This window comes from Ciona intestinalis, chromosome 12, assembly GCF_000224145.3.
Source record: "Ciona intestinalis chromosome 12, KH, whole genome shotgun sequence".
NCBI classification, from domain to species: domain Eukaryota; kingdom Metazoa; phylum Chordata; class Ascidiacea; order Phlebobranchia; family Cionidae; genus Ciona; species Ciona intestinalis.
In genome coordinates, this window is record NC_020177.2 from 738884 (window position 1) to 766842 (window position 27959).

The window sequence follows — 27959 nt, forward strand, 5'->3', positions numbered from 1 at the left end:
CATTGTACGATTTGTAACATACCGATATGGCGATATCAGGGTAGTAAATAATCCTCCTTCACCCCCCAACCCAACGGGAGGTACAGATGCTGCCACATTATTTTAGTTTTTAAAGAAGGTATTGCTATTTTCTAACTTTCAAAGTTGCAATGTCAGATAATTTGTTTTTATTGATTTACGTGTTTTAATAATAATACTTTAGTGTTGTTTGTAAATACAAGTGTATTTTAAAAAATCATATGATCGAGATATCAAAAAACAACTTTAAATTTAATGTTTTTATTGAAAGCTGCTTAATAAAATTCTACTTTATTATTCATTTTATTATCTAGGTTTTAACTGTGCGAAATGAGAATTCTGTAACATATTTTTGAACTACTACCCTTATATTCTATGTTTGCTTTTATTTTATGACAGTCAACATCTAACATGTACATGAAAATAAAGCTGAATGAAATGAATGACTTCTTTATCCTCGCGTGGCCGGAAAACGACAGTCATTATCACACGGGTTTAACACCTCGTGCCAGCTTACTTTGTGGTCGGTTACAAGTTACTTTGTGGTCGGTTATATTTTTTGGGGGGGGAGGTTCATGACAACCCGTTAGTTACCACCGGGTCGGAGCAATTTATGTTAAGTGTCTTATCTACACCCACAATGGTAGCAGCGTCGAGCCTTGAACACATTACCTCTGGTTTACAATTCCTCATGTGGTTTGTAATAAAACTTAGCGTCGAGCCTTGAACACATTACCTCTGGTTTACAATTCCTCATGTGGTTTGTGATAAAACTTATAACAATCTCGAATTTGTAGAAATGCAAACATCAATATATATACCTGACATCTGACATCAAGTAAGGATTAGTTTTTGAGCACGTAGTGGTCTTATAAACTCTTTTCCACTGATCATTTGATTTTGTTGGGCACGTAGTGGCCGTACATTCCTTTTCATCATTGCAATACAACTGCATTAAACTATTTACTCTTTAAGGATTAAGCGATTGAAACAGTACTACTATTCAAACATTTGAATATTATTGTAAACTTTTAATGATATAAAATTATTCTGTGTAATTAACGTATTTAATTTTATAATAATACGTACCCATTTATTAAAGCTTTACTCTCTTGTTCTGTTCTAATTATCTTTCATTAAATTCGGCAGTGACTTCGATATAAGCTATGTATTAGTGCACGTAAGTTATATTACATACATAGTGTGCAATGCTACAAATGCCAAAATAGCGCATACTTCTCTGGTAATTTCAAAGTTGTAAAAAACTTTGCGTTAATATATTATTGTGTATTAAAAAGAAAGTTATGTCAGTTGATGCTTTCTTTGATCTTAGGCAAGAACTAGTTAGAATTTAACCCCAAAAAACAAAAATACTTCACACAGTTGTTAAAGAGACGTTTTTGCCATTTTTTGAACTTCGTTTCTTTTTCTCAGCACCGACTTTATAACGTAGGTCGAACAAATGCTCCAGTTCGTCACGTGACCGACCCATAGTCTCAGGCAAGCACCACCAGCAGAAAGCAACATATGCCGCGGAGAGTCCAGATAAAAGCCAAAACACTCCGTATATATGAATAAGCACCTAAACAAATTGACAGTTTAGTTCAAAAGTTGGGCGTTAAGTGGCCTGTTCAAAGATGCGAGCATCTAACCACTGAGTTACGGCAAAGCACAAATTAATGGTTTGCATCACTCTAACCGACTTGTACTTTTGGTTCCCTATGTTGGTCGTAATCCTTTTATAAAACCGCAGTCAACTTACCACGAAAGAAGGGAAACATTTGACCATCACGAAAGCTGTAACACAGTTTGTGGCGCTAGCAATTCCACCACCGACCCCTCGTGTTTTGAGCGGCATCAGTTCGGCTTGAACGACAAATGGAATAGGTCCAAGTCCGAAGGTATAAAACACAATAAAGAGAATTGCGCTCACAAGCGTTAACCATGCTGTAACTGCAATTGAGGATATTATTATCAATGCCGTTGCGTTTACTGAACAATAGGGCATATTTATGTTTAGCCTAAACTGATTAAATAGTTTCGCATTTAATAAAATATTGTGCAACCTTTATGAATGAATGGAACAGTCAGCACCTAAATTCCATATTTTCTGATCGTGTTTATAACAACTTTGTTTACTATCAAAAATATTACGGGAAAGAGAGAAAAACACATATCTCTTTCTCCCCCATCCTAGTACACAACACTATAAACTCGATGCTGTGTTATTTCGAACCTGGAGGATGCTGCACAGCTTCATCAATGCCCGGCCCACTAACGTTGTAACTCGTGGTATTATCTCCAAGTGTGGCTGATAAGTCAAAAGACTCCATATACATACAAACCCCCAATGATGCATGGCACAACGTGGCCCCAATGCCAGATATAAACGCCATTTTCCTTCGACCCCATTTGTCCATTAATACCAGCGGAACAAAAAAAGCAAAAACTTGAATACCACCCACCACAACAGAAGGAATGCTTTCTGGAAAGGAAAAACACAATATAGAACATATAAATAAATGAATGCAACTTATTTATCCTTTAAACTGTAATCTTAGGGCAACCTGCTGAGGCGAGTTAACCATTTTGCCACCGAGCCGATAAAATCTTACTAAATAAGCCTCAAATAACGGAATAAAAGAATATACAATAAATGCTAACAGCGCAAAGCAAAATAAGCTTAATCCCTTACTTACCGTTTTGGAAGTTCGCCATTCGAAATATTGAATGCGCATAAAAGATAATCACGTTAATTCCACTTAAGTGTTGGAAGGCGTTGAGAAAAATTAGGATTGTCACTGGTTTTATGAAGTTTGATTCAAGTGCATCTCGTAAGTGCATGCCCGTCTGTTTAAAACAGAGTTATTTATAGTGCGTGCGCTATAGGGAGGGCTGTATTTGTAGCATCAGAGCCTTTGGAACAATAATTTTTTCAGATTTTAAGGCAATTGGGTTTATTTCATGCCTGTAAACACACTGTAATAGCTTCCCAATTCGACTGTGAGCCTATATGGAAGTGGCAATCATGGATAAGTCACTCAAGTTCCCACCCACTAGGATATACAGTAGGGTGGGGAAAGATGTGACACATTTTATTCTATTTTCTCGTCCCATTTAGTAGTAAACAAAGAAAATTAAAATAATTATAAAATCATATCCTGACGACTCCCATAGGCCGTTGTTAATTGCTTAAAACACGGTTAGGATATTTGGATATTATGTGCTAAATGTGTCCCATCTTCCCCCATCCTAATATATATATCAAAAGTACAATATACTGTCTGTAAAAACTTCACCTCATGATCCAAAACACTTTCAGCAATCGTGTCAACCTCGCTGGTTATTTCTTTCCTACTTTTTCTTCTCCCTTGTAGAAATCTTAGACTTTTTCTTGCCTTTTCCCGACGCCCCTTCTTTACCAGCCAACTTGGTGATTCAGGAATCCAAAGACAAAGAAGAAATGAAATAGAAGCTGAAATGACAGAAACTATTTATAATAATAATAAATAGATTTAGATTTTACGGCGCCGTTTCACAGTGGTTACTCGTCTATGTCTCTATAAACCATATAGGTGGCAAGTTTGTTTGGGCCAGCACACTGATCGCTATATAAGTTCAAGGTTCGATCTATAAACTAGTCTATATAGGCATGCAAGCGCGCTAATTTGCCACGGCGCTGGCAAGAACAAGAAAATATATAAGGAAACAAATAAGGTGGGTGGGGAAAGATGGGACACTTTTTCATTCTATTTTCTCGTCTCAGTTGGTGATAAACAAATAACACTCAAAGAATTGTTAAACTATATCCTCATGACTCCCAAAAACTGTTGTTAATTGTTTAAAACACAAATCAGGATGTTTGAATATTATGTAATAAAGGTGTCCGGCGCCCGTCTTCTCCCACCATACTATATATATAGGTTCAGATTTTAGGAAGCCGTGGTTAAGTGCTTACTAGCATGCCTCCAATCCATATAGGCAATATAGGCAAGGGCGCTAATTTGCAACGCGTCGGTATTGTTTTATAGGAAAATTTGTTTCGTGAGCAAGAACAAACATGAAGAACCAAATATTTCAATCAACTTTGTGAAATAAATATAAGTCACATCCTACACTAATCATTGCGGAGAATTGACCAGACTCAAATACAATCATAACCAAGATATTAAAATAAACAAGCCGAGATAAGGTAATCGGTAACGGATATTGCATTCCTGACCGCGATATTTAAACTCAAGTCAGGCATCAGGCACATATAGTGCAGATATCAGTTTAGACTCTAGTAACCACTGAGCCACGGCCCCGTAAAGTCTGAACCTATATATATAGTAAGGTGGGAGAAGACGGGACACCTTTATTACATAATATTCAAACATCCTGATTTGTGTTTTTAACAATTAACAACGGTTTTTGGGAGTCGTAAGGATACAGTTTATAATTCTATGAATGTTATTTGTTTCCCATCAACTGGGACGAGAAAATAGAAAAGTGTCTCATCTTCTCCCACCACTCCACCATATTTGGTTCTTTATATTTTTTCTTGCTCAATGCCGGCGCCGTGGCAAATTAGCGCTCGTGCTTATATAGACGAGACTACAGCCCCGGCACTATTTTTTCAAGCTGGCACATTTATGTTGCACGGCCCAGCATGTGGTAGCACCCTGGGTGTTGTAGTAATGTGCAACACTGATCGTAATCCTTGGTCCCATGCCTTGTTGTAAGACCTTACTCACGTAGAACAGAACTTCATTTTGATATTTTTACATGATTTTGTTCCTGCCTAACCCAAAACTGTGACAAATGATCAGTATAAACAGAACCCCGTGTTAAAAAACTGTCATTTTCACAAGCACGCGAGGATAAAGCACGAGCTACATTCATCAGCATCATAACACAATACCTATGTAGTCTAATAGTTCTTGGCTCCAATACACACGCATGTAATGGATATCTAATCTCACCTATTATGGCTCCAATATGCGACAGGCTTCGCCATCGGAAATGAAACCCGAAAGCGTACGCTACCAGTATGCCGATCGCTAGGAACAAATTGAATAAAGTACCCAGACTCCCACGAATAAAAGGAGGACCAACTTCGACAAGATATACCTATGACGTAATAAAAAGTCACGTCACGGAATTTCCGTAATATCTGGCAATTAATATAAATATTTAATCGTTGGCAAAAGCACTTGTCGTCAAAGAATAATAGATATAACACAGATGTTCTGTGTATATCATACTCCTCGTGCACGCCCTTTACGAGTTATCATGCATATCACTCTGTGAGTAATTGTTTTTCTGTGTGGCTGACAATTTTTACAACAGAATATTTAGAACTGGGTTAAGCAATTGTCGTAAAGACTGTTGCCAAAGATCATCTTCGGCAACAATGGTAGCAGGGTTGAGCCTCGAACCCGCTTATTATGTGGGCTATACAGGATGTGCTATCTATGGCGAAGGACCCAAATATGACGTTATTCATTAGTACATAACGTAACAAATCATTTAAACGCCGGCACGGAAATTAAACATATAACGTCATTTGACATTACATGACGTCATTAAATATTAGGTAAAGTATAAGCAAACCGGCGTGGCGGTGTAAGAAGCCCCCATAGCGAACCCACTGAGACAACGACCGATAAACAAAGGAAGATGCGAACCAGACAAACTGATTGAGACCCAACCACTCGCGTAGATAAGTAGCTGAAGAAGAATTGAAAGTTTGCGGCCGAATTTGTCCATGAACACCCCACATGCAATGCTGCCTGCTATTGCTGTAAGCACCAATAAACTCTGTGGGGAAAAATACGAGTGGAGCCCTGATAGTGTTTCTACACAGAAACAATTTGCAGCTAATTTGGCAAGTTTTAAAATCATATATATACCAGATATACATAGTGTTTCATACACCTTATGATCACTGCCAAAGTTACGTACAAAAGTATAAGAAAACTTAAGTATGCTGCAGATCTTGTACTTACAGCTTCTTAATCAAGTGGTAGCATTAAGTACAAGAGTATTGTATTCCACACTTATGGTGAAAGTGTGATGTCGTAAGTCTTGGCACCTTTAGCATAATATTTAAATATAATCCTAATCATGTTTTCAACAATTAACAACGGTCTATGGGAGTCGTGAGGATTTGTTGTATAATTACTGGAATGTTCTTTGTTTACAACCAAGCAAACGGGACGTAAAGGGTGTCCCATCTCCCCCCCAACCTACTGCACATGCTAAACAGTGTACTGAACGTAAACGCAAGACCATTTACCCCAAACCATGTCGTCTGCTCCGTCGTTAAGTTTAACTGTGTTTCGTGGACCTCGAAGTCACGTGCAGCAGGAGAACTGAACCCGATCGCATACCCGATGTTTAATGAAGGAAGTGCTGCACAAAATATAACGAGGGATTCTATGACGTAACCGCCGAACCTGAAAGAAAGCTTTGTTATAATGTTTCTATGGATGAAGTTTAACTGTGTGGGTTAGTTTAGCATACACTAGTACGTCATGTCCTGTTTGCATTAACTAACGACTGTTGTTGCCCGGCCACGCAAGTATATTAATGAGTTATATTTATTCATTTATTCGTTCAACCACAAGTGTTGATAAAACTTGTTAACTGGGTGCAGCATCACACGCGTGCATTTATTATTCAAGATGATGTTGGGACAGCCGCTGGTGACGTCACTGTGGGTTAGCGGCAATTTCTTACAGGAAACCTCGCAAGAAGTAACTTATGAAGCAATCATCTCCTCTTGCAATTAGTTTGTGCAACGCCGTGGCTGCTAAACCAAACCTAAAGGCAATACTACCCGCTCCGTACATACGCAACGAAGGGGAAATAGGAAACACGTACTGCTATACCGTATTGTGTGAACGCACTGAACAATGCGCGCTATTATGCAAGATCATAATGGGCCATATAAACTAATACATACTGCGTTACCTTGCTTTATTATTGACGCGTTCATTGGATTGGTATTTATCTTTGCACAATGCATCGGTTCCATTGCAGGATTCAGTATCGTCTTGAATTACTTCCGTTGTTTCGTCTTTATTATCCATTTCCTCACACTTGTTTACACCTTATAAACTGAGCAGAACTATGCCCTTGGCATTCCTAAACCTAGTCTTTCTTCTCCAAGCCTCTAGCGCATACAGTACAACTGAACAGTTCAGCAATTACTCGGTCCCTATGTACGATAGAAACGCAAAAGAAGGCAGCGAATTCTCGCTTGCAATTGCACTGACAGGCACTGGCAGGCACTGGCAAAGCTAAGCTAAGAAAACAGGTGTTATGGTCGAAACGATGCGACTTTACGTAAAAATTGAACTGTTTCTGCGACCAGGTGTAATTAAATGTATATATTGACCTCTGGCATAAAACAAATACCAATATTTCGTCATCCATATGGAAATGCGTTGTAGTGATTGAGTGTATTTCGAGCACAGACGTAGATTATAGGTTATTCAAACTTAATGCAAAAAAATGAATATTAAACAGCCGTGTTGCATTACATCTAGCGTAACTGTGTTTATGTTTGAGCGACACATGCTGCGTGTTTCCTATCACTATAAGAAAATGTTAGACAGCCCCCTATTCTTTGGTATCTTGTGTTCGCGCACACGTTTCATGTTATAGAAGCCCTCCTATTTTTTTGTGTTACGAAGCAGTAGGAGCTCTTTCTTATATTCTTGCTGTCCTCACGCTCGTTTGTCCGCTAATAATCTGAGTTGTCGACCTAGCGTATGAAGTCTTTACGTTGAGATAGGCGCGACCAATTTTGGGCGCGACCGCTGAATGATATTCCCGCACCCCCACAGCGTTTTCTTCGAGAAACAAAATGTATAGTGTCTTTGGCGTAAGATGGGATAAACTTATTTCTGATTGTGTTTTGAACAATTAACAACGTTCTTTTATAAATCGTGGGCCTGCAGTTATATAATTCTGTAAATAATCTTAGATTAATACTAAATGGGACGATAAAAGAGAATAAAACATGTCTCATCTTACCCCAAGGAACTACACCTGGCACAATTAAAAGACTATGCGTCCAAGAAAACGATTTTATTGTCTGCTAAACCATAGCCTATACATGTATGTATAGGCTATGGCTAAACTGTGGTATGAGGCAACTCGTTACCTTCATATACGAAATCATGTATCTATCATAAAGCATGTAGCACGAAACCTGCGTACATTTATTTTTCTGTTGACTGCAAAGTTTTCATTCACAATGAATTTATTCAGAAATATAGACCCCGCTTCATAAAAAAAACGTTAGCGTCACCTAGCGAATTTTCTGGCGCACGAAAGGTTTAAATTTCAAAACAAAAGCGAAAATTCTGATTCGAAGTAAGGCGATCAATTTAATCAAAGGGAATAAAAGTTGCTTTATCACTATATTGCTGGTTCATTGTGTAGCTTGTTTTCGAACAGAATTTGCTCCGCTTAAGCTTTAAAAGCCTACAGTTTATAATTGTTAAACCCTTTAACTGTTTGCGCAAAACTAATTTTACAGCATGACGTTTTAACCTCTTTTTACAGCACTGCCAATACAGTTATACATAAACTCCGATTCACTTTGCTGTGGAAAATGGAAAGTGTTGGATCTTCAACCCCATCTTCAATACAAAATATTATTAAAAAAGCAAAAGAAGCACGAATAAAAGAGAAAAGGGGGAATTATTCCGGTGATAGCAGCTTATTAAAACTAAGAAAAAAACGTAAATCAAAAAGTAAGTTTTAAATACCTGTATTTGTACCTTTTCCTAAATCGAAAACTTTAAGCTACATAAATATAGTCTGTATATATATTTATATCTTAACTAGGTTGTTTCTTAAATTCTAGGTCAGTCTTTTGTAATGAGACATGCAAGTGCTTTAGTTGAAAAGAACAAAACTCTTGCTCTTATGTTGGTTCAAACAAAGAACTTAAACCGAAAATTAGAAACCTCAATTCATTTACTTCAGGTATGAAGACAATCAATACCAAACAACAAAGCTTAGCACTATAAATTTGTAATTGATCTGATTATTTAATGTTTCCAGAGAAATCAAATGGACATGATGGTTCGAATGAATTCGTATAGAGTGGAAAATGAAGCTCTGCGTGGAAAGCTGGAAACAACACAGGTAGTTTTTTTTGGATTTATTTTTTTTTCTATTGAACTATTTTCACTTTCCAGTCGTACACAACGTTGCTGTTTGTAGCTTATTCTAAATGACAGAGTCGGAAAATTGTTTAAATTAAATGTTGTTTTTATTTGTATGATGTGGCACTGTCTGTAGTAATGATTTTAAAACTCACCGACAAAGCAAAGAGATAAGTAAGATAGAATGTATTGTCAAAAATGTCTTATCTATGTCAAAAATAGCCCGGTCTTCAGTATATGGCAGTTCTTGACAACATCACAATTGCGTTGATACAAACTGGCGTACAAAATACGCACATTTCCGAGCCATGTTAAAAATACTGTATGTGGCATCAATTTGGTTCATTGTTTAATAATGACGTAAACAAAATTTTGCGTGTGCACTTGTCATAACGTGCAGACAGTGGCATGACCATGAAGCTACTACATTGTCAGGTAAACTAGCAGTAAAAGATAGAAACTGCTAAAATATTTGATTGACAGGATAAATTAGATGGACAGGCATCAACATTTGACAAGTTTATTGAAGATTTTATGACAATGGCAGAAGCTACGAGAGAAAAATTAATTTTAGAAGATGCAATTGAACTGTAAGCTTTATATTTATAGTGTAGGCCTAGCATGCACAATTTATATTTGTGAAATTGTTTATTTAATAAAATAGCATTCACTGGTAATTTTGTTTTACATTTCAGTTCTCAACCAGAATTGGAACAAACTAATATAAACAAACCAACATCAGCTATTGCAGCCAAGGTTGTGAAAGACAAGGTTTGTTTAATGTTTAGTAGCGGACTTTATTAGTAAACCACCAGAACGCTGTTGCAGAAATAGTTAACATAAATTTAATTGCTTTGTCTGAAATAAGTTATAGTTTCAGAAGCTAATATATAAATAATTCTCATTCAGTTTCTTGCTTGATTTATTTAAACCCTTCGTTCATAATGAATTTTACTTTTCATAACTTAAAATTATCTGCACCAATTAAAAAGCACCAACATAGTTTTACTATATATGAACCAATGAACGTAGTGTTAAAAACTTAAAATATTTCTAAATAACCTGATTTTTCCTTTTAGTGGAAGCCGAATTTAGATTCAATTAAATCCCCGGATGAAACTGATCCGGAAACAGATCCAGGGATGTTGGAAAGTCCGCAACCTCCCAACCTTCATCAGGTGGAAGATCAACAAGATGTAGAATCTTCAATGCTTGAACACAGGTTGGTGCTATGCACAAGTCTCGGGGTGTGTAGATTACGTTGGTGTATGTAACATTATGAAGTGTATATGGTCATACTGATGTATCAGTATGTGACTTCTGTAAAGTATGCTTGATTGGCTGATAATTAGGCATAGTGTACTTAGGTGTATACTTGCTTAATGCATGTCTGGCTCGATTCACAGGTTCTATGGCATTATTTACCCATGTATTTCACAAAACTTTGCAGTATTGTACTCGATACAACAGAAGAAGCAGAAGATTCTTTTTTTCTTGGTATTAGTCCTACATGTAAAAAGTAAGTGTAAATCAACCTTGTTATAACTCAACAGTAGATAAAGGTGTCAGGACACACCATGTGCCTGGTCTATAAGAAGACATCCATGTTATAACTCGACAGTGAGCATAAGGTGTATGGATACACCATGTGTGTCTGGTGTATAAGAAGACACCAATGTTATAACTCGACAGTGAGCATGAGGTGTATGAATACACCATGTGTCTGGTGTATAAGAAGACACCCATGTTATAACTCGACAGTGAGCATGGGGTGTATGGATACACCATGTGTCTGGTGTATAAGAAGACACCCATGTTATAACTCGACAGTGAGCATGAGGTATATGAATACACCATGTGTGCTGGTCTATAAGAAGACACCCATGTTATAACTCAACAGTGAGCATGGGGTGTATGGATACACCATGTGTGTCTGGTGTATAAGAAGACGCCCATGTTATAACTCTACAGTGAGCATGAGGTGTATGAATACACCATGTGTGCTGTTGTATAAGAAGACACCCATGTTATAACTCGACAGTGAGCATGAGGTGTATGAATACACCATGTGTGTCTGGTGTATAAGAAGACACCCATGTTATAACTCAACAGTGAGCATGAGGTGTATGAATACACCATGTGTGTCTGGTGTATAAGAAGACACCCATGTTATAACTCGACAGTGAGCATGAGGTGTATGGATACACCATGTGTCTGGTGTATAAGAGGACACCCATGTTATAACTCGACATTAACATGAGGTGTATGAATGTCAACAACAAATATTTACAGTCGGCGCTCTTCAATTTTAACATCCGAACCCCCAATTCTTCAAATGTTGTCACTGGATGAAGAACCTTTGGAACCACCATCAGCTGCAGAAGTCAAGAAAAGGAAAACAATTGGTACAGTCCATTTTGCTGATGAAGAACAATTATCTGTGATTTCTATGGAGCTCACAAATCCAATTATGGCGGAAATAGAACTTGGAAAACCTGAAGATCAACCACAGAAAAAATTTAAAAAGGATCTGAAGTCTGTGAAACGGAAACCACGAAAAAGTGTGAAGAGTAAAAAACCATTAAAGAAAAATGAAGATAAATACGCAGATATAAGTGCTGATAGTTTTCTTGTGGATTCCAACAAAAAGATTGAGGTATGGTTGTAAAGTAAATCGGTTATTATGTTAGATTTTTTCATAACATTGGTATATATAGTTGAACATTTAAGATCTTATGTTTAAGTTTTATTTTATGCAAAACAATCGGTTTTTAAGGTTGTTTTTATACAAAAATTTCTGACATTTGGTGGCATTAAGGGGCATGGTATTTAATGAATAAAATCCTAGTTTTTCGTTTTTATTTTTCTGCGTCATATGAATATATGATATTAACTGCTGACATTTATCAACCCTTGGCTGTCAATTCCCTTAATTGCGTTGCCAACACTATGATACCAACCTATCTAACATAATAACCAATAACCTTACAGTGGCCATTTATAACTTCCTTTATTCTTAGCTTGGAACATCTGCTCGCAAAAGAGCTATGGAAGATATTACGAACATGTAAGTTACCTACAATAGTTACCACAAGTATGCTGTAAGGTTTTCAGTAGAAAAATGATGATTGTATTTATACACACGAGGCTGGTGAGAGTATTTAACATGGGGGAATTAACATACTTTATTGAATTGAAGGAGCCAGACAACCTAGTCCTCCAATAAGGTTTTTTAAGGTAGAATTGTTTCATTATTATAATACAGCAATGTTATGCACACAGACAAGACAGTATACGACCCCGACGCAGAAGAACGACCCCTGTTTCATACAAGGAACCAAAGCTGACCACGTGAGTTGATGTAAACAATATATTACATTAATACAATACAATTTATAATACATATTAGATGATAAATATAAAGTGGAGTATATGTGCTCACCTGCTTACAATATCTGTGTAGTTCTATTTCATGTAGTCGTATTCTATTGGATAAGCAAGCGTAAAAATAACCAAACCAATCAAAAGTCATGTTCGCTTATACACACACTGCAATAGCTTCAGCAGCTCAACTCTGGGCAGTAATTAACCATATTCACAAATTATCACAAACATAACATTGCAGCAGATTTATCTAAACTTAAGCTTTAACTGGAATTTATATCTCCAGCAAACTACGACAAGGAGACAAGTTCACGGACGCAACCTTGTACAAGGCCATGAAATAATCCCTATTTTTGTTAAAACACTGAATACCTGTGAAAATGTTATATCCTCTTATCCCATGTTTTTAAACGATATATAATTTGGTAAAATCCAATGAATGTTGCGCTATCAGTAACGGGTATTTATTTTATTGCTTTGGGTAGATTTTGTTTAAAGTAAAAGTTAAAAGGTGTTGAATTGTTTTAAATAAAGACATTTCTTCGTTCATTAATTGTAGTATTAAAATTTAACCATATTACAAAATAAACACTTAATTTTTCCTTCAATATTTAACAAATAAGATTAGTTTAACATTGGCAACTTTTCAAAGTATGAATTAATGTATAATGAAACTTCAAGACAGTGGGAATGGCTTTGAAAAATTATTTAATTGACATTGATACACCATTACCGGGTTCACTTAAAGCAAATGGCTCCCCATTTTGCAATGTCTGCATTAACTATACCATGTTAAATTATATTTGCATAGAAAAATGTTCCCCATATAAAGCTAAATTATTTTCTATATTCTGCCAATAATCGTCCAGCAATAACAAGACGCTGTATTTCACTGGTGCCTTCATAAATCTCGGTAATTCTTGCATCTCTGTAATGCCTCTCCGCTGGCATGTCTGATACAAATCCCATACCTCCTAATATTTGAATCGCCTGGTGAGAAGCAAATGTTGCTGTTTCTGATGCTGCTAACTTGGCCATTGCAGCCTCTTTTGTGAAATTCATACCAGCATCCTTAAGCTTAGCAGCTCTCCATGTTAAAAGTCTTGCGCTTTCAATTTTAAGAGCCATGTCTGATAGTTTGAATTGGATAGATTGTAACTTGCTTATTGGAGCCCCGAAAGCTTTCCTATCATCAGCGTATGCAATTGCGCAATCCAAAGAAGCTTGCGCGATCCCTAGAGCCTGTGAAGCGATCCCAATACGCCCGGCATCCAACGTAGACATCGCTATTTTAAACCCAAACCCTGATTCTCCAACAAGATTCTCTTTTGGTATTTTGCAATCATCAAATATGAGGTTAGCAGTTGAGGAACCACGGATACCGAGTTTGTCTTCTTTTTTACCGAGGCTCAAACCCTCTGTAGGCATAGGAACTATGAAAGCACTGATGCCTTTATGTTTCTTTGACTTATCAGTTGTAGCGAAAACAACAGCAGCTGAAGCTTCATATGAGTTAGTTATCCACGATTTGGTTCCATTTAGCACCCAACAATCTCCATCGTCTCGTGCAGTGGTTGAAGCAGCACCCGCATCTGATCCATTACCGGGTTCACTTAAAGCAAAACAACCAACCTTCTCACCTGTTGAAAACGGGAGCACATACTTCTGTAGTTGCTGCTCTGAGCCCCAATATTTAATCGGACCCAAATAAAGTGAATTATGCGCACTCATGATAACACCAGCCGTAGCGCATCCTCTACTTATTTCTTCCATAGCCACAGCATAAGCCAAACTATCCAACCCAGCGCCGCCATATTCTTCTTTCTGATCAATTGCCATTAATCCAAGATCTCCCATTTTTCGTACCTGTTCAGTTGGATACAGGTGTTTCTTATCTGTTGTCCACGCCAACGGGGCAAGTTCCTTTTCTGCAAAATCTGCGCATGTTTGTCTTAACATTTGATGAGTGTCGGGTAATGAAGAATTGTCAGTTAATATGCTGCTCATTCGAACTTGCAGCTTTAAATTTAGGTTTGTACATTTTTTAAAGGCAGTCTCCATGTTTAGAAACTGTCTGGCAACAAAATTTACCCTTAACGCCATTTTAATAGCTGGGGACTCCGTTTAAATAAATTTGTAAAATTAAACAAAACTGAAACCTTTAAGTAATAACACAACGTTAGAATGCCATTGTTTTAAACCCAGCTGCCAGCTTATTTGACTAGCCAAATTCTAAAAAACTTATATAACTAGATTTTCCTACTAACCCGCATGCGGCATATATATTATACATGTGTGTCCTTGGACAATAACCTAGATACCGAGACGTGAAGGTCGATGAGTCGATCAATCTAACAGATTTGACACTGGATAACTAAAAGCACGATATGTATGAAACTACTGTGCACGGCTGCACAGTGTTGCAAAGTTTTTAATTTGAGCGAATACTGCAATCAAGAAATAACGCCTAACGAATCTGCAATATGCTTTGCAAGTTTAAAATCGAACAATATTTTGTCAAAATATGTTCCAAATAATTTTGACAAAAAAATTTTGGGCACGCAGTAAGCGCCTAAAGCCCATAGAAATAATTTTATTTCTGTGCCAAAGCCCTATACGGAGCAGTTGCGTATATAGTAGGGTGGGGGAAGATGGAACACCTTTAATACATAATATACAAATAGCCTGATCGTGTTTTAAACCATTAACAACGGTCTGTGGAAGTCGTGAGGATACGGTTTTATAATTCACTGAATGTTCTTTGTTTACAACCAAATGGAAAGAGAAAACGAACGAAAAGGTGTCCCATCTTCACCCACCCTACTATATATTGCGCAATGGAGAACATTCCTGCTCTAACCTGCCCAGTTGTCCTGAACGCCAGGATGAAATATTAATATAGTAGGGTGGGGGAAGATGGGACATCTTTTCAATCTATTTTCTCGTCCAATTTGGTAGAAAACGAAGAACATTCAAAGAATTATAAAACCATATCCTGACGACTCCCATAGACGGTTGTTAATTGCTTAAAACACGATTGGGATTATTTGGAAATTATGTGTTAAAGGTGTCCCATCTCCCCCCACACTACTGTAATTATGACAAATATCATACAGGCTTATTGGGACTCTATCATGTCAACTTCCCCAGAAGACCATTTCAATCAGAGTCCGTATATAAACAGTTCGGATTCCAATTGTATCTTTATTGTGAATTAATATTTGATGAAAAAAAACAATACTGCAATTATAATTGTTATTTTTATTCATATCCTAATTATAACTGATGCCTTACTAGTTTACATATATGTTTTAACATGTTTTTTATGTGTTACATTTGTTTATATACAACACATGTTGATGCAGATTGTGAACAATTCGACCGTATGTTACGATTATGACCAGAGTCCGTATATAAACCTTATATAACTCCTGTTTATATACAGACTCTGATTATAATTAATGGAAATAATATTTAAATGTATTTTTAAAAAAATCCATATAGTGACAATTTCTTGGACACCCTGTATAATGATATAGTTTGTTATATATTTTTAATGCTGAGCGATAACTAATCAGCTTAATTTTCATTATAATACATCCTGAAACTTATAATACAGAATTTCAACACTATTGGTATTAGTATAACATGTCCAAAATATAGCTCTTATAATAGTCTTACTCCCATGTTCAAAATATAAACTTATGTGCTTACTAAAAAGGAAAATATGTTTAAGAATGAATTCCATAACTATAACCAAAATATACTTTTGATCAAAAAATGTCAAATATAGCAAGAATATTAAAAGCAAGACTAAAGTCATGGATTCAACACAAGGCTTATGGAGCAGACGACAGTTGTTTTGATTGGTTTGCGTCTGACGTTATGCATTCCTGTATCGTTTTTAGGATTATGATGGCGAATTGTAACAGCTAATTCAGTATCATTATGGTGAGAGGAAGGCAAACCAATTGTCCAATTCCCATTGTAACCAGGTTCCCCGTTGCTCTGTGTAACTTCTCCAGTCTAATTATAAGAATTGTATTTAAGTAAAATGTTTGGTAATGAATGGGAGATCTTTCTTTGGCAGCTCAGTATAGTTAAAGAGAAATTTTATTTTATGGTCTAAACTAAACTTCTGCCTTTTAAAAAAACTATGATTTCCACTTACTTTGGGGTTGTAATCAGAGGCCAGCCAGATATTAATGTACCAACCACCAGAATCTTGGTATACAAAGTTTTTCCGTACATAACTATAAATCAACTCGTACGTTTCTCTATCTGCAATATCCGGCAGTTTATCACCACGTTCTGTGCAGTAAGTTGCCGCTTCTTCTCGGTTCTGTGTTATAACACCAACATGTTGCGGCAGCCAGAAAACTAAGCCATTATGTACTACAGCAACACCTGTTTAAAGCAAGCAAATTAAGACTGAAACTGCCATTTTACTATCATTTCACACACAAATTCACTCACGTATTTTTACTACTGTTTTAAACAAATGACTTTCGTTTAACTACTGTATTTTGAACAGGCAAATCAAACTTGCAACTCACTATTATTTCACACTATATGACTTACCTATATACATGAACCAATCCACAGTAACCATCGTATCCCAGCCTATAGGTTGATCAACTCGTTCTAATCTGACAGCAAAACTGAGTTTCTTAATAACAAGGATATTCAGATTAAACCTGTGGGGCAAAGATGGGTTGCTCGGTCTTGCTGTCGCGTGAACGAAATCAGGAACTGCAGGCAAGCAGAAGTTGTAAATCACCTCTGCTATAGCATTCGGTTTTGTAGAAACTGAAGAAACTTTAAAACTCCCCCTGTTTGTCAACAGTTGATCTATTACAAGAATATACAAATGTATAAGTTTATCTTTTTACTATTAATATACAAGTGTTTAATCATATTTTTCACTCTTATTATACGACAAAATACATATATCTTTTTACTATTAATATACAACTATATGCATATATCTTTTAATATACTATTGCTACACAATTATATACTATTATGTATATCTTTACACAAATGCAATATCAACTTACTAGAAGCAGATGCGCTGAAAGCTTGTAAAATTACAAGCAAGAGATTGAAAATGTTTGACATGGTTATTCAGTAGTAGTGCAGGAAAATATAAACAAATCCTAATGATAATATTTTTACCAATATTTATATACATATATGCATTCATTTATATAAATATATGTATTTTATGAACAGAATATATATATAAACAATAAGTGCTTAACAGTTTATACCCAGAATAACCACTTGACAGTATATAGACATGCACAACGCATGGCCCTACATTCACTACCTAATAATAATTGCAATAATAGAGCTGTTGATGCTGTCTGTTACGTGACATTATTTTCACCCACAGTTCTGCTTAGAAATATGGCACCTAATTGAATTTAGTTGGAACCTACCATCAGGAGCACGCTTGCTCATTGCTCCTTATTTGCTGGGAATGTCAAGTCATTTCTGCCAGAAATTATCTGTGTATTGAAATCAACCCAGGGTGTGTATTCACTGCTGGACAAACAGAATACATTTGGTTATTACCAATATATAAAACACTTAAATATAATAAATATCATAAAGTCTCATAATAAATATCATATAGTACCCAAGCAATATATGTAATATACCTCCCATGCTCACATAAACAGTAATAGTGTGACCAAATTTGAACTACTGGTGGCATATTAAGGGCAAGGACCTTCCATATAGAACTATCTTAAGTTTTATTTGTATATCCTAATACATAATGAGTGAAATAGTAGCTTACCTATAATATCTCATCAGTCTTCTGCTTTACCAAGCTGTACTGCCCCACCCATACACAGTTGAACTGATTGTTGCCTAAAAAAGTAAGAAATCACTGTTTTCCACATTGGTGGCAGCATTGAGTCTAGAATCTTGTATTCTCTGGTTATAATGCTGGCATTCTAATGCATGTGCTAGTGTGTGGGAATGAGCTTCTAACATGTGGACACAAGATTTAAAAATCATGAATTCGGTTTATTTACATCCAAAAATTCGACTCATTTTATCTACTGGTTAAAGTAACAAAGGTGCAAATAATATACAAAGACAAGAAGTAACAGTAAAACATCAGACGTTATGATACAATGAATATAATACTTTATTAAAAATATTTGATAAAAGGGGCGACGATTATAACTAACAAGCAGTTATTTAATCAATGCAAGAGTAATGTTGTAATTGGAGGAAAAGAACACATGAAGTAATTGTAAAACAAGTTATTTTAAGTTAACAATACAGTGTTACATCATGCTAAACTCATAATATATACAAGAAGTATTAGCGCCATTGTTTGTTCCTGATAATGCTACAAATTTAGTTTCACTTACAACAAATACCTATGTACAAATATGATGTTTAAATATTAAGTCTCATTCATTACAATTTAGGATCTGGTGCTACAAAATGCATACAAAAATCAAATCCAAGAAGTTGTATAATATAAGAGATATGGCAAAAATCAAGTCCAAGAAGTTGTATAATATAAGAGATATGACAAAAATCAAGTCCAAGAAGTTGTATAATATAAGAAATATGGCATGGTTAGTCTTCATTACAATTTACAAACAACATTTTTTTTTTCTTTAGCAACACAAATTGTTAGGTTTATTAACACCAGCATTACTATCCATAGCCTTGGTATGTATTGTTAACTGTATTTTTTTTTGTTCAGGTGGTTTAGTAATTAGTCAATTGCATCATATTCGTGAGGCTGTGCTACAATGTTGATATAGTGAGGACCAGCTTGAGCTTGTAAGTTGCGGCTTTCACCAGCATTCCTGACGGGAAAGCAAAAGGAACTTGGGTTATTTTACAAAGTTAACAATACAGTGTTACATCATGCTAAACTCATAATATATACAAGGAAGTGTTAGGTGCCATTGTTTGTTCCTGATAATGCTATAAATTTAGTTTCACTTACAACAAATAACTATGTAAAAATATTGTTTGAAGGGAAATTTAAGCTTTGCCTTTATATTCAAACTAAAATTAGGGCGTTGATTTAGATTAACATAAAGTTTAATTCATTCTGTTTTGACAACACCCAATATAATATATTAAGCTGTAATAAAACTTGGTGACCATATTTTAAAACTAGGGTTTTACACAAATTACTGAAAAAAACAATTTTTAGAGTCAAGAGATTTGCGAACCACTAATACTAAGTGAAAAGGCTGCCTGCTTTAGAACCGCCACCCATAGGCACCAAACCTGGGGTGGCAAGGTAGGTACGCCAACCCTGGAATTTTCTCTAGTGATTTATTTAAATATTCAATAAACTTTAAACCCGATGCCGCAAAATTTGTTCATGGAGTTGTTGGTATAGATTTTACTGCCACGTCTGTATTTATAAAAGTTTGATGCTCATACTGCCAGCTATGCTGTAAAATCACTGAGCTAACCATTAATATAAAGGAACAGTTAGTTATTTCTTTTTGTTGACGACGCTGTAAACATCGTTTGCTTGTTTGTTTTTGTTCACAGCAGCGTATATTGCGTTTGGAGGAGACGAGGCAACATTTTTTTGAGACGGGCCCGCATCAATATTTGGACCAGGGGTGACATCATCGTTTGGAGCAGTGACATCATCGTTTGGAGCGGTGACATCATTAGAACCAGATGCTTGAGGTTGCAAGGTGATTAAAGCATAATCGGGCTGCAGGGGTGACTCCATGTCCATGTTGTATATAGTATTGATTTGTTCTTGCGCAGATTCTTCATACACTGGATTGTGGTTAACACCCATGTTTACCTCAGGATTTTGGGCGAGATTTTGCTCCCGTTTGCTCTTCTTGCGCCTCGTGTATAAACACACCGCCAGGATAAGTGCGAGCAATAATGCGAATATTCCTGCCGAGATTGCACCGATTATCACTGGCGAAACAGATTGGGGTGAGGGAGGTGTAGGTGTTGATTCGGCTAAAATGGTTGAGTTGTCTCGCATCCATGGTCTCGAATTGGTGGTCATGCGCTGTGTCGGGCTGGTGACCATTGGCTGTGTGGAGCTGGTGGTCATGCGCTGTGTGGAGCTGGTGAGCATGCGCTGTGTCGGGCTGGGGGGCAAGGTGGTGGTCACTGGTGTGTAAGGTGTGTAGCACAAGTAAGCTAACTGAGTTAAACAATCTTGTGCTATCCAGCGTGGTGGTGTTCCCCCACTCAACAACATTGAAACGCAGGTCTTTCCAGGGTCTTCAGTAAATTCAATCTTCATAGATTCATCCAACTCATTACCATCTAACCATTTGTATTTGTAACCATCTTTGCTCAAACCAACCCAGAAGTAATGTTCAAAACACGTATTTGTAGTACTATGTGCTCTATATCTTTCCACAGAAGCAACCACGTCAAATAATGTAGCATTGTCCTTCATGATTGCCAGTTGTGAATGATCCACTCTCCTACAGTGATTCTGTGCTTCTTGAAAACTTAACATTTGCTTGTGATAATAAAGTTTACCCAAACCTCCATCAATGCTTGCATAACAATTATCTCCTTGATGTTTATTATTTGTCATGTTAAGTTACTGAAGAGCGCTTAAACTTCCTTAAACTGTGAACTAAAAACACTGAAAGATACAAATAATAGTGTATGGTACAATAACAGTGCAGCCTAACCAATTTATTACATATTACTGTCTTATACAAGCTGCTGATTTGGGTCAATTTCAACTGTAGCGCAATTCTAAAGTCTAAACTGTATCGTATTAAAGTCTTAGCAGGTCTTTAATTTTTTAAATAGTTGCATCTACACATCATGTGTAACACATGTACATATAATTTTTTTTGCTATGAACTTCCGTAGGCATTTATGTTGTGCAAGCACTGAAATAATATGTAATAATAAAAGAGAACTGTATTGTACCCTAACAAAACAGATATACAATAGGTAAAGTAATATATATCTGATACACTATAACAACTACACCCCCTTTCCTATAATCTACGTATACACTTTTCTTTAACTAAATTACCAGTTGACTAGTCGCCCATCAATCCAGGAAACAACAAAACTTGCACCATCATCACATTTACTGCATCTCCACAAGCATAGTGGGCTATTGTTTAAACAATGACCAGGAAATTTAAGGGGAATTTGCATTCATAGGACCGAGTCTTTTAGAATACCATGTTGCTGTTTAGGCCGTATTGAATGTTACCGGTTTAATTATTGCAACATCACTGATTTGTTACTAGATAGACCTACAATATACAGACAAGGCATCATATCCTATTCCAGCACTGCACACCCATGTTAGGCGCCTATGTTTGCAATATATACAATATATAAATATATTGTTATAAACAGTGGGTCATAATATTAAATTGTGCAACAACTGAGTATTGTAATCAGAACTGCATTGAATGAATGAATGAATGAATGAATGAATGAACGAATGAATGTAACTTACTTTATCCTCGCGTGGCCGGAAAATGACAGTCGTTATCACACGGGTTTAACACCTCGTGCCAGCTTACGAGTTACCATGTATATTACTTTGTGGGTGATTATTTTTTGGTGGGATATTTTTATTTATTTTTTTTATGTATGACTGGTAATTTGGACAATCCATTAGTGACCACTGGGTTGAAGCAATTGCCGTTAAGTGTCTTGCCCAAGGACACATATGCCCACAATGGTTGCAGCGACGAGTGAACCCCATACCTATGGGTTACAGGCAGGCGCGCTAACCACTATGCCACGGCGCCGGTTAATTGAATTTGTATAGAGCCAGCGGTATAATACAGAAGTAGAGCCTAACTAGAAGATACCAGGTTCAATGCTTGATGCTGCTACTGTTATGGCCTATGTTTCCTTGATTCAAAATTTTAACGAACATTGCTCTAACCCAGTGGTAACTAATGGGTTGTCCAAAATCAGTTGGTTATACAAAAAAAAACATTCACAAAGTTACAAACATGGTAACTCGTAAGTGGGCATGACGTGTATAAAAACATGAGTAATAACACCAGTGTTATAACATCTGTCTTTTCATCTGGGGAAAAAGTTTATTTAAGCTAAACTTTGGACACCTATGTTGTATATGACATTACATATATGTTGCGACCGTAATCAAAGAGACAAATAAAAGTTATTATTATGAGAGTCCTCTGTGAGATTATATTATGTAATATTTTGTAAAAAATAATAACAAATTATATATGTAGAACTGCGGGGTAAGACTGGTCACCTTTTTTTTGCACATAATATCCAAATAAAATTTGGTTGAAAAATTCTTTGAATGTTGTGTTTGCTACCAAATGGGACAAGAAATTAATATAAAAAGGTGACCCATCTTCTCCCATATCACTATAAATACGATACTAAATGAGATAGTTTAAGGTATTAGGAAATTCGTGTAAAGTAAACACAAAATCAAAACAAAAACATACCTTAAATGTAACTTGCCTTTTCCTCCGTGGACGGAAAACGACAGTCGATATACCACGGGTGTTGGTGTTTCATACCCCTTTCATTGTTGTCTGTCACGAATTCCATGTTTTAGGGTGTACAGATCTGTTCTTATATTCTTTTGTATAAGTTTAAATTTCGCGGTTTTTCGTTCAATCCTGATGCATTTTCACTACTCACTAGTAAAAATGCAAAGAATACCCAGGGAAATACCCAAACATGGGAATATGACGTACAGCGTAAAACCAAAGCGGTCGTTTTGCCACCGCTTTGTCCCGGAGTTTGAAATATTCGGTGCTAATGCCACATTGACTGCTGCCTTAAATATCATCCGTGTTTACAACTTTACACTATTTGTTGGTATAGTAGGGTGGGGGAGATGGGACACCTATTCATGCTATTTTCTTGTCCCATTTGTCAGTGAACAAAAAACATTCAAAGAATTATAAAACGTATCCTTACAACTCCTATAGATCGCTGTTATTGTTTAAAACACCATCGGGATATTTGGATATTATGTGCAAAAGGTGTCCCATCTTCCCCCACCCTACTATAATGACTAATATTCCAACTCAAATAGTTTCACTATAGAGACTGACATCACCAGTTTCATTTATTCCAGCGCAAGAATCAACATTTAAAACAAGTTCATAAAACAAGATACTGTTGGTAAAAATGAATTTTAACTTTACCTTGTTCGCCCCAAGCCCCACCAAATACATTACTTCTTAACTTTATGGCTGATATCAAAATAATAAGCGTGATTTTAGAGCAAAGTTTTGTAAGTAAATATCTTAAGCCACAATTTATACAGTTTTTTATCTTCTAAAATAAAGAACAATTTAACATAATAGTTAAACCACTGTAGTAGGCAACACAAATATATTTCCTTCCAGATTTTCAAAGGTTAAAAAGCGTTGTAATACTATGTGTATGTGTATGTGTAATATATGGAAATTTAGATGCTCGTATTAAATCAACGAGTCCACACTAAATATTACAATTAAATTTTGCACAACAGACAGAAATACACTATACTATTTAAAAATTCTTGATTATATATGAACATTTAAAGTTACATGGGGCATCAGGGCAGCTGCATTCAGTGTTTTATTTTCCATAGTGAGGTCCACGAAAACCTAAGAAACAACAATTTGTAAATTGTTGATAAGATTATAAGTCATATAACAGCCACATAAGTATTTCAATTTGAAAGTTTAACTTAGAATTAGGCATTGAATCTGCTGGTTTGTTGTATCTAATGTAAAATATTGATCTTTTAGAAAAACTTAATTTATTTCCTTAAATATATCAAAGAATAAAACAATAAGAATACATGAATCATTAACTGTATATTGTTGTAATATCACTTACATTTTGAGACATAATCACTGCAACAGTTTCTGTATCTGACGCATGAAGCATTGCATTGACACGGCCATGCCTTGTGGTAACGATGACATCTGTTTGCACAACTGTTGAGGGCTGGAAATAAAATGGAAAATTTGGTTGACTTTTCTATTGGTTGTAGCATTTTATGAGTTTAATTAAACACATTGGTCCATCATCAGTGTAAAAGAGGTTACTATCCACCAAGTTACTGTCTGAAACATCTGCCGATCACGAGTTTAGTATCCAGACAGTAACTTGGTCCATCATCAGTGTAAAAGAGGTTACTATCCACCAAGTTACTGTCCAAAACATTTGCTGATCATGAGTTTAGTATCCAGACAGTAACTTGGTCCATCATCAGTGTAAAGAGGGTACTATCCACCAAGTTACTGTCTGAAACATCTGCCGATCACGAGTTTAGTATCCAGACAGTAACTTGGTCCATCATCAGTGTAAAAGAGGTTACTATCCACCAAGTTACTGCCCAAAGCATCTGCTAATCATGAGTTTAGTATCCAGACAGTAACTTGGTCCATCATCAGTGTAAAAGAGGGTACTATCCACCAAGTTACTGTCCGAAACATCTGCCATTCATGAGTTTAGTATCCAGACAGTAACTTAATCTATCACAGCGTAAAAGAGCCTAAAATTTTGATCATGTTTAATAAAATTGGTTTCAGCAACCTTTATACTTACGTCTGCAGTAAGTTCCATAGTAGCCTGGTAAACAAACACAGCGAGCATAACCATAACCAAAGCCCTGCCTTACACAACGAGAGTTGGCTGGACATCTGTTTTGGTAGCAACGGTCACCTGAATCAACAAATACAATATATTCATATATGTGTTTGTAAGGTATAAAACCATATGCAACTTTTTGACATACTTTGTTAAATTAAAACAAAACCTTTTATTGCTTAAATAACAATTCTGTTATGTTCATTTATATAGTTATATTATTTATAACATAAAGGTTGACTTTGTTTCAATTGTAGCTATTTTGGACAACCCATTGTTGGTATTTTATACTCTAAAGTAAGGGTTCTTAATGTGTGTATAGATGTCATGGGACAAGGGATTTAGAGCAGGGTTGTCCCATTACCCCAACAGCCATGGTACAACTGCATGGACCTCAACATATGTTGAAATCTGTTGCTTTCCTAAAGGTAGGCAACAAGGGCTTCAACATTATAATAACATTTACTTATAGTAGCATCTATTACTTACGCGCACAGTATCTACCATTCCCATAATACCCGGCATCACATCGACATTGAGCTATGTTAATTCCATGGTTACTCACCGATGTACAAGTTGCATGGGCGTGGCAGGGGGAGGGGTGGCATGGGTCTGGTTCTGAAGGGGGGTAGTTATAACTATATAGGAAGAAACATAACTATACAGAATATAACTATGGAAGTTAAAAATATCACTAATGTTATAACTCCACAGTGAGCATGAGGTGTATGAATACACCATGTGTGTCTGGTGTATAAGAAGATACCCATGTTATAACTCGACAATGAACATAAGGTGTATGAATACACCATGTGTGTCTGGTGTATAAGAAGAAACCCATGTTATAACTCAACAGTAAGCATGAGGTGTATGAACACACCATGTGTGTCTGGTGTATAAGAAGACATTCTTGTTATAACTTGACAGTGAGCATGAGGTGTATGAATACACCATGTGTGTCTGGTGTATAAGAAGACACCCATGTTATAACTTGACAGTGAGCATGAGGTATATGAATACACCATGTGTGCCTGGTGTATAAGAAGTCACCCACGTTATTACTTGACAGTGAGCATGAGGTGTATGAACACACCATGTGTGCCTGGTGCATAAGAAGACACTCACGTTATAAGCATGAGGTATACAAACATAATCTTACCAACACAGTGTCCAGCAACCAAATTGTACCCAGTGTTACACACACATCTATATCTTGAACCATACGCAACACAGTCTGAGTGATCTGGGCAGTTTGCTGAAGCACATGGGTCTGGAGCTGTGTAATACATTGACATTAACTTAATAAAATCTGCTGAATGTTAGGTAGAAAGTTATGCATGGAGAAATGGTGTTATAGCTTGACAGTGAGCACGAGGTGCATGAATACACTATGTATGTCTGGTGTATAAGAAGACACCCATGTTATAACTTGACAGTGAGCATGAGGTATATGAATACATCATGTGTGTCTGGTGTATAAGAAGACATTCATGTTATAACTTGACAGTGAGCATAAGGTGTATGAATACACCATGTGTGTCTGGTGTATAAGAAGATACCCATGTTATAACTCAACAGTGAGCATGAGGTGTATGAACACACCATGTGTGTCTGGTGTATAAGAAGAAACCCATGTTATAACTCAACAGTAAGCATGAGGTGTATGAACACACCATGTGTGTCTGGTGTATAAGAGGACATTCATGTTATAACTTGACAGTGAGCATGAGGTATATGAATACACCATGTGTGACTGGTGTATAAGAAGACACCCATGTTACAACTTGACAGTGAGCATGAGGTATATGAATACACCATGTGTGCCTGGTGTATAAGAAGACACCCATGTTATAACTCGACAGTGAGCATAAGTGTATGAATACACCATGTATGTCTGGTGTATAAGAAGACACTCACGTTATGAGCATGAGGTATACAAACATAATCTTACCAACACAGTGTCCAGCAACCAAATTATATCCAGTGTTACACACACATCTATATCTTGAACCATACGCAACACAGTCTGAGTGATCTGGGCAGTTTGCTGAAGCACATGGGTCTGGAGCTGTGTAATACATTGACATTAACTTAATAAAATCTGCTGAATGTTAGGTAGAAAGTTATGCATGGAGAAATGGTGGAAAAAATTGCATATGGTTTATTATGTAAATAAATTATCGGTTATGTAAATATAGTGTAATCATCATATCAAGCAAACTAATAACATTAAATGAACGAAGATATAATTTTACAAAATTGTGAGTATTTTGTCTGTAATTGTTTTAACTCTATAAACTTGACATTGAGCTTAGGTGTAAAAACTATAAATACACCATATGTGTCTGGTGTATAAGAAGTCACTCTAGTTATAACTTGACAGTGAGCATGAGGTGCATGAATAAACCATGTGTGTCTGGTGTATAAGAAGACACCAATTTTATAACTTGACAGTGAGCATGAGGTGTATGAATACACCATGTGTGTCTTGTGTATAAGAGGACACCCATGTTATAACTCAACAGTGAGCATGATGTGTATGAATACACCATGTGTGTCTGGTGTATACAAAGACACCAATGTTATAACTTGACAGTGAGCATGAGGTGTATGAATACACCATGTGTGTCTTGTGTATAAGAGGACACCCATGTTATAACTCGACAGTGAGCCTGAGGTGCATGAATACACCATGTATGTCTTGTGTATAAGAAGACATTCATAATATAACTTGACAGTGAGCATGAGGTGTATGAATACACCATGTATGTCTGGTGTATAAGAAGA

The 27959-nt window shown here is 36.3% G+C and overlaps 6 protein-coding genes across 10 annotated transcripts in view; 1 reads left to right on the plus strand and 5 right to left on the minus strand.

The window, feature by feature from the left end:
• Positions 1-1171: 1171 nt before the first annotated feature.
• On the minus strand, positions 1172-7297 carry LOC100185816 (solute carrier family 2, facilitated glucose transporter member 8). Its single transcript, XM_002129467.5, has 9 exons — positions 6976-7297; positions 6299-6458; positions 5614-5820; positions 4983-5130; positions 3318-3493; positions 2718-2868; positions 2255-2503; positions 1781-1971; positions 1172-1600 (listed from the first exon to the last, which is right to left on the minus strand). Exons 1-9 carry the CDS (start codon positions 7092-7094, stop codon positions 1394-1396), a joined length of 1608 nt encoding a protein of 535 aa, XP_002129503.1. The 5' UTR covers positions 7095-7297; the 3' UTR covers positions 1172-1393.
• Positions 7298-8438: 1141 nt separating this feature from the next.
• On the plus strand, positions 8439-13256 carry LOC100177943. Its single transcript, XM_002129715.5, has 11 exons — positions 8439-8768; positions 8882-9003; positions 9082-9165; positions 9669-9775; positions 9881-9956; positions 10265-10407; positions 10636-10704; positions 11478-11841; positions 12206-12252; positions 12468-12536; positions 12856-13256. The coding sequence occupies exons 1-11, from the start codon at positions 8627-8629 to the stop codon at positions 12911-12913; spliced, it is 1281 nt and encodes a 426-aa protein (XP_002129751.1). The 5' UTR covers positions 8439-8626; the 3' UTR covers positions 12914-13256.
• LOC100175610 (short-chain specific acyl-CoA dehydrogenase, mitochondrial) lies at positions 13056-14733 on the minus strand. Its single transcript, XM_002129364.4, has one exon. The coding sequence runs from the start codon at positions 14670-14672 to the stop codon at positions 13407-13409; it is 1266 nt and encodes a 421-aa protein (XP_002129400.1). The 5' UTR covers positions 14673-14733; the 3' UTR covers positions 13056-13406.
• A 1022-nt stretch (positions 14734-15755) lies between these two features.
• Positions 15756-23246, minus strand: LOC104266280. Of its 4 annotated transcripts, none has more exons than XM_018814311.2 (6): positions 23024-23246; positions 18376-18449; positions 18014-18116; positions 17151-17420; positions 16741-16976; positions 15756-16595 (listed from the first exon to the last, which is right to left on the minus strand). In XM_018814311.2, exons 3-6 carry the CDS (start codon positions 18033-18035, stop codon positions 16389-16391), a joined length of 735 nt encoding a protein of 244 aa, XP_018669856.1. In that variant the 5' UTR covers positions 18036-18116; positions 18376-18449; positions 23024-23246; the 3' UTR covers positions 15756-16388. The 4 variants fall into 4 exon arrangements, with proteins under 4 accessions (XP_018669856.1, XP_009860387.2, XP_018669857.1 ...); XM_009862085.3 differs by having other exon boundaries at positions 17630-18116; XM_018814312.2 differs by having other exon boundaries at positions 18014-18119.
• LOC108949984 lies at positions 19422-22007 on the minus strand. Its single transcript, XM_018814305.2, has one exon. It carries the CDS (start codon positions 21145-21147, stop codon positions 20059-20061), a length of 1089 nt encoding a protein of 362 aa, XP_018669850.1. The 5' UTR covers positions 21148-22007; the 3' UTR covers positions 19422-20058.
• Positions 23247-23859: 613 nt separating the features above from the next.
• Positions 23860-27959, minus strand: part of LOC100180294 (adhesive plaque matrix protein 2) — a 10586-nt gene continuing 6486 nt past the window's right edge. The window contains exons 9-14 of one of the 2 annotated variants that reach the window (XM_026837115.1): positions 27191-27240; positions 26332-26449; positions 25662-25790; positions 25131-25247; positions 24417-24527; positions 23860-24181 (exon numbers count right to left, since the gene is read on the minus strand). In XM_026837115.1, coding sequence (XP_026692916.1) covers positions 24153-24181; positions 24417-24527; positions 25131-25247; positions 25662-25790; positions 26332-26449; positions 27191-27240 — 554 coding nt within the window. In that variant the 3' untranslated portion in view covers positions 23860-24152. Of the gene's footprint in view, positions 24182-24416; positions 24528-25130; positions 25248-25661; positions 25791-26331; positions 26450-27123; positions 27241-27959 lie in introns of both variants that reach the window. The other variant, XM_018814301.2, reaches the window with a different exon arrangement.